Source organism: Ranitomeya variabilis, chromosome 1, assembly GCF_051348905.1.
Source record: "Ranitomeya variabilis isolate aRanVar5 chromosome 1, aRanVar5.hap1, whole genome shotgun sequence".
Lineage (NCBI taxonomy): Eukaryota > Metazoa > Chordata > Amphibia > Anura > Dendrobatidae > Ranitomeya > Ranitomeya variabilis.
In genome coordinates this window covers 398130943-398144376 of record NC_135232.1, presented here as the reverse complement: position 1 = coordinate 398144376, position 13434 = coordinate 398130943, and the positions used below count along the sequence as shown (strand labels likewise).

Genomic DNA, 13434 nt, shown 5'->3' with positions numbered 1-13434 from the left:
CTCGAGAGGTAGCAGTGTTGCTAAATTGAGAGTCTGAAGCCTTGCAAATGTGATAGTAGAGGGGAGCAGCAAAGAACACTGTAGCCGCAAATGTCTGGCCATGGAAATGTGTTTTGGTTGGACCTAGTTTAATATCCCATAAACATCATGTGTAGTTTGAACTGTGAGTGGATGCTCTAGGACAATTTCTGATGCTTTGTCCAACAATAGTGAGACAGCAACAACTACACGTACACAGGTTGGCGCTGCTCTAGCTACGGGATCTAACCTTGCTGAAAGATATGCAATTGGTCTTTGTTTCCCTGCATGCTTCTGGGTAAGAACTCCTGTAGCATGGGAATCAACTTCTGCAGCCATAAGCTGAAATGGTTTGGTGTAGTCTGGTAGCCCTAACGCTGGAGCTGAAACAAGGGCATCTTTTAATTGTTGGAACGAAATCTGACCTTCTTTTGTCAACAAATAAGGTTCACTTTTTACACAGTCATACAGTGATTGCATTAGTTGACTGGCATGTATAATCCATTGTCTACAATGAGACACTATTCCTAAAAATGCTCGTAGCTGTTTATGATTTCTAGGCTCATTCATCTGTCTTATTGCTTCAGTTCTTTGAGGTGTAAGATGCTTTTTACCTTGAGAAATGCAATGACCTAGAAAGACCACTTTGATCTGACAAACTTGTAGCTTTTGTCTATTCACTTTACACCCTTCTTTTTCTAGAAAACATAGTAAACTCACAGTGGACCTTTCTGCAGTTTCTAGATCTGGGCAGCAAAGTAGTAGGTCATCCACATACTGCAAAATTACTACCTGTGGTTCGGGTTCAAACCTCTGAAGAACTGTTTGTAGGGCATTTGAATAAAGAGTAGGGGAGTGTATCATTCCCTGTGGAAGGCGTGTCCACGCCAACTGTTTGCCCTTAAATGTAAATGCAAACAAATGCCAACTATCTTGGTGTAAAGGAACCGAGAAAAATGCATTTGAAAGATCTATTACAGTAAACACTTGAGAACTGGCTGGTATCTGTGATAGTAACGTATGAGGATTGGGTACAACTGGGGTGATTGGATCTAGAACTTTGTTTATTTCTCTTAGATCATGTACCATACGATATTTGGGCATGGAACTCTTATCAAGAGTTCTCTTCTTGACTGGATACAGAGGAGTGTTAGCAGGTGATTGTATCTCTACCAAAACTCCTTTCTCTCTATATCCCTCTATCTGTTTTGTAATTGCTAATTCCTGCTGGGCACTCACAGGGTATTGTCTGAGCTGTGGGAGAACAGTTCCTGGTTGCACAGATAATTTTACAGGAGAAATATGCAATAATCCCACATCAGTGTCACCCTGTGCCCACAGTGTTTCTGGGACCGTTGAGAGGTCTAGATCTGTGTTGTACTCTTTTTCTTCAGTATAATCCTCAAAAGCCTGAATTCTAACATATTGTTCTAATGATTCTGCATCATCAGGGATAGTCAGCATAACTGTGCCATCGTCCCTAAATTTGATGTTAGCTTCTAATTTCTTTAATACATCAGTTCCTAAAAGACATGTTGGGGCACCTCTGGCATACAAAAATCTGGATGCAAAACATTTAGGTCCTAATGAGACCTCTATCATACAATGTATGATTTCTTCCCACCCATTGTCTTTGATAATTCCACCTCGTTCTTTACTCAGTCTTTCCCATTCTGTACTAAACATAAGTGCTTCTGAAATTCCCAATTTTTCTCTTACCCTTCTAATCTGTCTTCTGACTATCTTTCCACATCTTTCCTGTATGATATCTGCTGCTTCCACTTGTCCTAAGACAGTTTTGGTCTGTTTATTTCCCATTTTTCTTTTCAATATTAGCTATGACTACCCTAGGTGACGTTTGGACAATCACTTACTCTATGGTGATGTCTCGTTGCCTTCTCTCCTAGGGAGCTAAAATATTGAAGGGCTTGTCTGCTCCGTTTCTTCTAATATGCAGGACGTACTTAAGTGCTATTATGCACACAGACAGACCCAGCAACACCATACAGATCACAAAACTTTCTGTGTCAGTTAGCATACTTGTCCCAGGCTCATGAAAACCCGCGTCCTGGGCTCATTCTATCAAACCTTATCCAGAAATGAAGGAAGTTAAGCACTTAATTGGAGTCAAGCATGGGCGGAGGAGAAGAACGCAACCACATGACCCAGTTAGGCTGACTTCCGTGTATAAGGCTTATACCCCAACTATTTCGGCTTATTTTTCTACGCACTTTTGCTCTTCTTTCACAACATACCACAACCTTCACACTGTTCACACACTGCCAGGGACAGGACTCATAAGTCTATACAATATGGTAACCCGAGTTTTATAGGTATCTACTCACTACTAGACTAACCCAGCGTGACACGGCTCATAGAGATCTTTCGGATAATACAGGGCAGATAAAAGAGAACTAATAATGTCTCTTACCTGGCCAGGTTTTTCAGTTCATTTGCCGTCCATTATCCCAGATCTCCGTTGTCCGTATCCGCAGGTAAATCTCGAGCAAATACTCTTATCTCAGGTCCCTGTTCGGGCGCCAAAGAAATGTTAAGTCCTTCTCAGTCCCTGGCTTACTGGAGGTAAGCTTCCAGGTAAATGACACGCAAACAAAGTATTGTGTGATCATATACAGGGGAAGCTCAGGAGCGCGTCTGACTCTCTGGGCTTTACCCCTCCTTTATAAAGAAAAAAACCATACATTTACAGACATGCGTACAAGCGCTCATTATTTCACATTCTCTTACAAAGCTTATCTATACTGTGAAATTTACAACCTCTAGTATGTAGGTAAAAGGCTATAATAACAGAAGGAATGCGTGCATAAAAAGGAAATGTCAACTTGCTCAAGTTTCTTGCTGATAAGCCAGACGTCTCAAGAGAAAGATACAATGGATTCTTTCAGTCTAATCTCTACTACTAATGTTAGTAGTGTGTATGTGCAAAATTTGGGCGCTGTAGCTTGTAAAATAAAGGGTTAAATGGCGGAAAAAATTGACGTGGGGTCCCGCGCAGTTTTCTCCACCAGAGAGATGTGCCTTTTCTGGGGTAGCTGGGGGCAGATGTTTGTAGCCAGGGGGGGCCAATAACCATGGACCCTCTCTAGGCTATTAATATCTGTCCTCAGTCACTGGCTTTACCACTCTGGCGGAGAAAATTGCGCGGGAGCCCACGCCAATTTTTTCCGCCATTTAACCCTTTATTTTACAAGCTACAGCGCCCAAATTTTGCACATACAGTAAACCATCTCATATCCCTTTTTTTTTTTGCATATTCCACACTACTAATGTTAGTAGTGTTTGTGCAAAATTTGGGCGCTGTAGCTTGTAAAATAAAGGGTTAAATGGCGGAAAAAATTGGCGTGGGCTCCCGCGCAGTTTTCTCCGCCAGAGAGATGTGCCTTTTCTGGGGTAGCTGGGGGCAGATGTTTGTAGCCAGGGGGGGCCAATAACCATGGACCCTCTCTAGGCTATTAATATCTGTCCTCAGTCACTGGCTTTACCACTCTGGCGGAGAAAATTGCGCGGGAGCCCACGCCAATTTTTTCCGCCATTTAACCCTTTATTTTACAAGCTACAGCGCCCAAATTTTGCACATACAGTAAACCATCTCATATCCCTTTTTTTTTTTTGCATATTCCACACTACTAATGTTAGTAGTGTTTGTGCAAAATTTGGGCGCTGTAGCTTGTAAAATAAAGGGTTAAATGGCGGAAAAAATTGGCGTGGGCTCCCGCGCAGTTTTCTCCGCCAGAGAGATGTGCCTTTTCTGGGGTAGCTGGGGGCAGATGTTTGTAGCCAGGGGGGCCAATAACCATGGACCCTCTCTAGGCTATTAATATCTGTCCTCAGTCACTGGCTTTACCACTCTGGCGGAGAAAATTGCGCGGGAGCCCACGCCAATTTTTTCCGCCATTTAACCCTTTATTTTACAAGCTACAGCGCCCAAATTTTGCACATACACACTACTAACATTAGTAGTGTGGAATATGCAAAAAAAGGGATATGAGATGGTTTACTGTATGTAAACCATGTCTCATATCCTGTCGGGTTTGGGAAGGAGAAATGAAAAGCCGGCAATTGAATTACCGGCTTTTCACATATCTCGCGCTGAATTAAATATAAATACAGTATATATATATATATATATATATATATATATATATATATATATATATATATATATATATATATGTGTGTGTGTGTCTCAATGACATATATATATATGTATGTATATATATATATATATATATATATATATATACTGTATATATATATATATATATATATATATATATATATATATATATATATATACTGTATATATGTTTTAACGAGCATTTGAGCACATAAATCCATTAGATGTCGGTTTTGCAAGCCTGCGAGAAAATATCGCAGTACGGATGCCATACGGATTACATACGGAGGATGCCATGCGCAAAATACGCTGCAAAACCATGCCTATGGATGACATACGGATCACTATTTTTGGAACATTTCTGCGTATTACGGCCGTAATAAACGGACCATATTTACATACTCTGAGTGTGACGCCGGCCTAAAACTTACAAAAAGGAAAATGGCGTACATTCTTTGTCCAATGATGTGGAATACTGTTGTGACCTCCAGTCCAGGGCCCTGAAATGTATTCATTCATCTGTATAAGACAGCCATTATGCACATGAACCTAATTGAATATATTGAATCGATCCATAGACCCCTATAAAAATGTCTTTTTGGCAGGTACAGTAAATATTCTTTATGTCCTTTTCATTTATTTTTTTTTCTGTGCAGTAAATACTTAATGGTTATAGTATTTACAGTACTTTGAAATTTACTCAAAAAATAATATCAAGAATAAGAAGGTCCAGCAAAACGATTACCAATATCTGGACTTTTTATTAACTTGAGTTAGTTTCAGCTTTCCTCAAGGTGAGTACAATTGTTTCTGCTTATAATTTATAATATGCATTGATATTATTTTACAGAACAGGACTTTTTAGTTATGTCCTGGGATATATTGTGTTGGTTCTCCGATACAACATTCTGACATCTTCTTCATGGCTCGACCAGTAAAGTGAACTTTTCCTCTTTTCTTCTGAATGGTGGTATACTCATATGATTTTAGCTTGCTGTAATAATCGGAAAATTTATTATACAGAATAGAAATGGGCATTCCATTTAATATAATCCCAAAAGCAATACATAAGAAAGCAAATAGCCGGCCAAGGTGAGTTTCTGGATAGGTGTCTCCATATCCCACTGTAGAGATGCTGACCTGTAAACAGAAACAAATGGTTAATAACTGTTCTTTGTAATATTGTAACTTATTAAAGGCAATATATAATTTGATCTATTATTAAAATCGAATTCTTTTTTGACAATCAGTGAAAATTTTAATATGCTAGATTAGCCCCATTTAAAGGGGTTATCTCACGAACAAAGTTCATTTTAATCAATAATCTTGGACAAAAATAAGTTCCATAGTTGAATGTGTTAAAAAATGTTCCTGTGCTGAGATAATCTTAGGGTACGTGTCCACTTTCAGGATGGCCGGCGGTTTGGACAGTTGGCAGCGTCGCCGCAAGGTAAACGGACATGCTGCGATCTAAAAAGACGCGCTGCATGTCCGGAATCGCGGGGCCACCGGGTGCGTGTTACCACGCATAGTGGAGGCGGGATTTCATAAAATCCCCTCAACTATGCGGTAACATCTGGACACTGCGTGTTTGACGCTGCGGCTCTACGCAGCGTCAAACACGCAGCGTTTCCTGAACGTGGACACGTACCCTTATAAATGTGCCCCTGCTGTGTACTGTGTCATGTATGTGTCTGACCGTGCAGGGACATGGTCTGATCATACCACATCTCCTGGGCAGGGGAGGACACAAGAGAGTATACAGATACACGGAATCACAGCTGCTGGTTTCTGTGAAATATAACATTTCCCCACCTATTTAAAAACATGTTTTACCTCACAGAAAGAATCAGCTGTGATCCCATGCTGTAATGTCTGTATACTCATTTGCTTCTCCCTTGCCCAGGAGCTGTGGTATGATCAGACCATGTTCCTGCACGGTCAGACACAGCCATTACACATTTGGATAAGTGAAGAAATAGTCCAGCTTCACGAGTAGATTCTTGTTTATTTAAATGAAATCCATACACAGGACATGAAAAGTCATGAAGACAAGTTAATTTGCTTAAGGGCTTGTTTCCACTTGCGAGAAACACGTCCGTATCTCGCATGTGAAAACCAAGCTCTGGTGCCGACACTTGGGAGCGGAGCGTGCGGCTCCATGTGTTCCTATGCGGCCGCACGCTCCGCTCTGGAGTGCCGGCACCACAGCTTGGTTTTCACATGCGGGACACGGACGTGTTTCTCGCAAGTTGAAACAAGCCCTTAGTATAACGCTTGCATCAGTGCATTTTAGGTCAACACTCATCCTTAATCGTGATTACACTTGGGCACATTTATAAGATTATCTCAGCACAGGAACATTTTTTTTAAACATATGCAATTGAGGAACTGAGATCTAAGGTCTCTTAATTAAAATGTACTATAATGTTGGACAACCCCTTTAAGTTGTATTACTAAGATTGTAAAGTGAAAGTGTCTAAGTTATGTTGTGTTCACATGGTGCAGCTGCATTGTGTTTTTTGAGAACGGTAATGTTTTTTGTTGCAATTGTCACAACAATGCAATGTGTGAACACAGCCTTAGGGTATGTGCACACGTAAAATTGACCTCTGCGTATTTTTCCACAGCGGATTTTAGAAATCCGCAGGTAAAAGGCACTGCGTTTTACCTGCGGATTTACAACGGTTTTTGTGCGGTTTTACACCTGCGGATTCCTACTGTGGAGCAGGTGTAAACCGCAGCGCAATCCACACAAAGAATTGACATGCTGCGGATTCCGCAACATGTGCACTGCGGATTGCGGTTTCCATAGGTTTACATTGTACTGTAAACGCATGGGAAACCGCTGCGGATCGGCAGCAAAATCCACAATGTGTGCACATAGCCTTACAGTCCAGCTGCAAAGCTGTAGACAATACAAATTCACAGATCACAAAATGATTGAATGGTGCTAATGCTTTGCCACGGTAGCTGGTGGCATTCTGTGCCTGTCATGTTATGTGCCAGTGCTTCATCGGAGATCAGTATCTTTGACAATATGCTGCATTACATCGTTATTGTATTATATAGGTTTTTGCTATCTAGTTTAGGAGCAGCATGATGCAGGGATATAGACCTTGATTTCAGCAATGTACTTTGCTGGGCTGCTTGCTGTCATTTTGATACAATCACTGTTTTTCTGCTGCAGATCTAGTAGTGGTCAGAATGCTGAGCTCTGTATAATCCCACCTGCACCATTGATTGGCAGCTTTCTGTGTACACTGTCAGAAAGCTGCTAATAGGTGATGGGGGCATGGTTACGCAGAGCAGTCGACTAGGGGACGAGACATCTAGTCGTGTAGTGATAATCTCATGTTATAGGAGACTGATTTTATTGAAACAGCAACACAAAGCCTTGTGACATATCACTGGAATCAGTCCCACAGTCCTTACATCATGCTGCTCTGAGATTACTGAGCAAAAACTAGCTGAAAGATTTCCTTTAACCCCTTAACCCCAAGGGTGGTTTGCACGTTAATGACCGGGCCAATTTTTACAATTCTGACCAGTGTCTCTTTATGAGGTTATAACTCTGGAACGAATCCTGATGATTCTGACACTGTTTTCTCATGACAAATTGTACTTCATGATAGTGGTAACATTTCTTTGATATTACCCGCGTTTATTTGTGAAGAAAACGGAAATTTGGCGAAAATTTTGCAATTTTTGCAATTTTCTAACTTTGAATTTTTATGCCCTTAAATCACAGAGATATGTCACACAAAATACTTAATAAGTAACATTTCCCACATGTCTACTTTACATCAGCACAATTTTGGAACCAACATTTTTTTTTTGTTAGGGAGTTATAAGGGACAATATCACATTTGAAGTCACTTTGAGGGGTCTATATGATAGAAAATACCCAAGTGTGACACCGTTCTAAAAACTTCACATCTCAAGGTGCTCAAAACCACATTCAAGAAGTTTATTAACCCTTCAGGTGTTTCACAGGAATTTTTGGAATTTTTAGAAAAAATGAACATTTTTCACAAAATATGTATTTCAGCTCCAATTTGTTTTATTTTACCAAGGGTAACAGGAAAAATTGGACCCCAAAAGTTGTTGTAAAATTTGTCCTGAGTATTCTGATACCCCATATGTGGGGGTAAACCACTGTTTGGGCGCATGGCAGAGCTCGGAAGGGAAGGAGCACCGTTTGACTTTTCAATGCAAAATTGACTGGAATTGAGATAGGACAGCATGTCACGTTTGGAGAGCCCCTGATGTGCCTAAACATTGAAACCCCCCACAAATGATGCCATTTTGGAAAGTAAATCCCCTAAGGAACTTATCTAGATGTGTGGTGAGCACTTTGACCCACCAAGTGCTTCACAGAAGTTTATAATGTAGAGCCGTAAAAATAAAAAATCATATTTTTTCACAAAAATGATATTTTTGCCCCCAATTTTTTATTTTCCCAAGGGTAACAGAAGAAATTGGACCCCAAAAGTTGTTGTGAAATTTGTCCTGAGTACGCTGATACCCCATATGTGGGGGGAACCACCGTTTGGGCGCAAGGCAGAGCTCGGAAGGGAAGGAGCGCTCCGTTTGGAATGCAGACTTAGATGGAATGGTCTGCAGGCATCACATTTGCAGAGCCCCTGATGCACCTAAACAGTAGAAACCCCCCACAAGTGACCCCATATTGGAAACTAGACCCCCCAAGGAACTTATCTAGATGTGCTGTTGAGAAATTTGAACCCCCAAGTGTTTCACTACAGTTTATAACACAGAGCCGTGAAAATAAAAAATCTTTTTTTTTTCCGCAAAAATTATATTTTAGCCCCCGGTTTTGTATTTTCCCAAGGGAAACAGGAGAAATTGGAACCCAAACGTTTTGTCCAATTTGTCCTGAGTACGCAGATACCCCATATGTTGGGGTAAACCCCTGTTTGGGCGCACGGGAGATCTCGGAAGGGAAGGAGCACACTGTTTTACTTTTTCAACGCAGAATTGGCTGGAATTGAGATTGGATGCCATGTCGCATGTGGAGAGCCCCTGATGTGCCTAAACAGTGGAAAACCCCCAATTCTAACTGAAACCCTAATCCAAACACACCCCTAACCCTAATCCCAACTTTAAATGTAATCGAAACCCTAACTTTAGCCCCAACCCTAACTTTAGTCCCAACTCTATCCCTAACTTTAGCCCCCACCCTAACCCTAACTTTAGCCCCAACCCTAACCCTAATGGGAAAATGGAAATAAATACATTTTTTAAAATGTTATTATTTTTCCCTAAGGCTAGGTTCACATTGCGTTAGGGCAATCCGTTAAGCGCATTGCGCTAACGCAATGTTCCTCTAGGGTCCGCGTTCGCCGTCCCCGCTAGTGCAGATCCCCAATCTGCGCTAGCGAGGACCGGACCTCGGACGCACCTCAGACGCTGCAAGCAGCGTCCGAGGTCCGTTACAAAAGAACGGCACATCGCTAGCGCGTGCCGAAAATGGCATGCGCTAGCGATGCGCTACAGGCACAAATCACATTGCTGTCAATGGGTGCGCTAACGGACCCGTTGCACGGCGTTAATTGCGACATTTTCGCCGTGCAACGCAGTCCGTTAGCGTTAACCCATTAACGCAATATGAACCTAGCCTAACTAAAGGGGAGATGAAGGGGGGTTTGATTTACTTTTATAGTGTTTTTCTTAGCAGATTTTTATGATTGGCAGCCATCACACACTAAAAGACGCTTTTTATTGCAAAAAATCGTTTTTGCGTCTCCACATTTTGAGAGCTATAATTTTTCCATATTTTGGTCCACATGTGAGGTCTTGTTTTTTGCGGGACGAGTTTTTATTGGTAACATTTTTGGGCACGTGACACTTTTTGATCACTTTTTATTCCGATTTTTGTGAGGTAGAATGAACAAAAACCAGCTATTCGTGAATTTCTTTTGGGAGGGCGTTTATACCGTTCCACGTTTGGTAAAATTGATAAAGCAGTTTTATTCTCGGGTCAGAACGATTACAGAGATACCTCATTTATATAATTTTTTTATGTTTTGGCACTTTTATAGGATAAAAACTATTTTATATAAAAAATAATTATTTTTGCATCGCTTTATTCTGAGGACTATAACTTTTTTTATTTTTTTATTATTTAGATAAACAAATGTATTTATTGGAACAATATATATATATTTTCTTTATTTAGGGGTTTTTTTTACATCTGTAAATATTATTTTTTTAATTTTTTTTACATTGCCCCAGGGGGGGGGCATCATATTATGATCACACAGGCACTGCAGGGAGGCTTCCCGGTGCCTGCAGGACCCGGAAGGCCCCCCGCGGCCATTTTGGATCCGGACCTGCAAGGAGGAGGAGGTAGGAGACCCTCGGAGCAACGCGATCACATCGTGTTGCTCCGAGGGTCTTAGGGAAGCATGCAGGAAGCCCCCTCCCTGCGCGATGCTTCCCTATGCTGCCAGAACGCTGCGATCATCTTTGATCGCAGTTTTCCAGGGGTTAATGTGCCAGGAGTGGTCCGTGACAGCTCCTGGAGCATTGTGCCGCGATCAGCCACGCTCCCCCCGTGAGTGCGACTGATCACGCTGGACGTACTATCCCGTCACTGGGAATTAAGTCCCAGGTCACCTCGATGGGATAGTACGTCCAATGGGATTAAGGGGATAAATACCCTAATTAGACAAAAAAAAGTGCAAAAAGACATATGTATGTATAGTATAGAAGATTTAATCAACCTCTTTTTCCTCACATATAAATGGCAAAATACAGAAGGTGATGTAAGGTCCTTAAAAACTAGTTCATGGAAATAGGAGAGGAGCTGACGTCCAGGACCTCCAAGGTGGTATTACCAGAAATACTTCCAGTGCAACAAGCATCACTAGAAAGACAGCAGGAGTTAAGTGAGTTAAATAAGTGGCTTAGAAATTGGTACTAGAAAGCAGGGTTTGAGTTAATGGAGTACTGGGCTGACTTCTCTGTTGGTTATAGGCTCTACAGTAGGGACGGGCTGCACCTCAACAGGGAGGGAGCAGCTGTGCTGGGGCAAAAATGGTCAGATGGATCCAGGAGCTTTCTAACTAGGATTGGGGGAGATGGAGCAGACAGAAAGTGGAGCATAGTTAGGGGAAATAAGGATTCTTAAGGGGTTGGGATCAGCGTCGGACTGGAGCACCTTGGGCCCACCAGAGAAAATAATTCTTTGGGCCCACTATGTAGCTACATAGAAATAGATACAAGACCACCAATTGTGCGGTAAAAATCGCTAATATCAGGGTATTATATAAGGTAGTTCACATCTTAATTATGTAGGAAGGGTTGGGGTAGCCCCCTCACAGAATATAATGTAGCCCTCTCATAACATATGATGCGGTCCGCTCTCATAGAATATAATGCAGCACCCCACAAAATATAATGCTACCCCCTCAGGTATGACGCATAGAATATAATGTAGCACCCCCATAGGGTATAATGCAGCCCCCCTCATATAGTATAATGCAACCCACCACAGAATATAATGTAGTCCCCTGAGAGAATGCAGTTCCACCACAGAATATAATGCAGCCCCCATAGAGTATACTGTAACCCCTCATATAGTATGATGTAGCCCCCATAATATAATGTAGTACCCTGAGTATAATGCAGTCCCCCCACAGAATATAATGTAGCCCCCCCAGGGCCGTATTTAGAGTTTCTGCTGCCCTAGGCACTTTTAGTGCTGCCTCCCCCTTTGGTGAGTATGACACTATCGGCAGTGACTTTGGCAAGAATCGCTGACGTGAAAGTCGCCTTTTGCAGCAGATCGGGCAGTTTTTCTGCATGTGCCGCGTAACGGATCACTTACAGCAACACTGTATTCGGCCTCATTCATTCCCTATGGGATTTGCGGCACTTGCCATGATCTGGCAAATGTCATACCATACCTCCCAACTTTTGAAGAAGGGAAGGAGGTAAATTTTAGGCCACGCCTCTTACCACACCCATTTCACAACTAGTCACACCCATATCCACGTCCCAACCACAGCCATTTAGCACTGCTGATCACACTGTTTTATATACAATAATTATAAACAAATAAAAATATGGCCACACAGTGCTCCATACTGTATAATGGCCACACATGATACTCAATACTGTATAACGGCTACCACACATGATGCTCCATACTGTATAATGGCCACACACAGTTCTCCATACTGTATAATGGCCACACATGATGGTCAATAATGTATAATGGCTACACATGATGCTCCATAGTGTATAATGGCCAAACATGATGCTCCATAATGTATAATGGCCACACAGTGCTCCATACTGTATAATGGCCACACAGTGCTCCATACTGTATAATGGCCACACATAGTGCTCCATACTGTATAACGGCCACACACAGTTCTCCATACTGTATAATGATCCCACATGATGCTCAATACTGTATAATGGCCACACATGATGCTCCATACTGTATAATGGCCACACATGATTCTCCATACTGTATAACGGCCACACATGATGCTCCATACTGTATAATGCCCATTGGCCACACATGATGCTCCATACTGTATAACGGCCACACATGATGCTCAATACTGTATAATGGCCACACACAGTTCTCCATACTGTATAATGATCCCACATGATGCTCAATACTGTATAATGACCCCCCCTCCTGTATGCATGGCTCATCTCCCTCCCATCCCATATGCATGGCTCATATTCCCCCCCGTATGCATGGCTCATATTTCCCCTCCTGTATGCATGGCTCATATTCCCCCCCTGTATGCATGGCTCATATTCCCCCCCTGTATGCATGGCTCATATCCCCCCCTGTATGCATGGTTCATATCCCCCCCTGTATGCATGGCTCATATTCCCCTCCTGTATGCATGGCTCATATTCCCCCCTGTATGCATGGCTCATATTCCCCCCTGTATGCATGGCTCATATCCCCCCTGTATGCATGGCTCATATTCCCCCCCGTATGCATGGCTCATATTCTCCCCCCTGTATGCATGGCTCATATCCCCCCCGTATGCATGACTCATATTCCCCCCTGTATGCATGGCTCATATCCCCCCCTGTATGCATGGCTCATATTCCCCCCCGCCCTGTATGCATGGCTCATATTCCCCCCCCTGTATGCATGGCTCATATTCCCCCGTATGCATGGCTCATATTCCCCCCCCTGTATGCATGGCTCATATTTCCCCCCTGTATGCATGGCTCATATTACCCCCCCGTATGCATGGCTCATATCCCCCCCCTGTATG

The 13434-nt window shown here is 42.3% G+C and overlaps 1 protein-coding gene across 1 annotated transcript in view; it reads right to left on the bottom strand.

The window, feature by feature from the left end:
* Positions 1 to 4877: 4877 nt before the first annotated feature.
* Positions 4878 to 13434, bottom strand: part of KCNV2 (potassium voltage-gated channel modifier subfamily V member 2) — a 49595-nt gene continuing 41038 nt past the window's right edge. Inside the window, exon 2 of the mRNA XM_077249129.1 lies at positions 4878 to 5296. Within this exon, the coding sequence (XP_077105244.1) occupies positions 5018 to 5296 (279 nt within the window). The 3' untranslated portion in view covers positions 4878 to 5017. The remainder of the gene's footprint in view (positions 5297 to 13434) is intronic.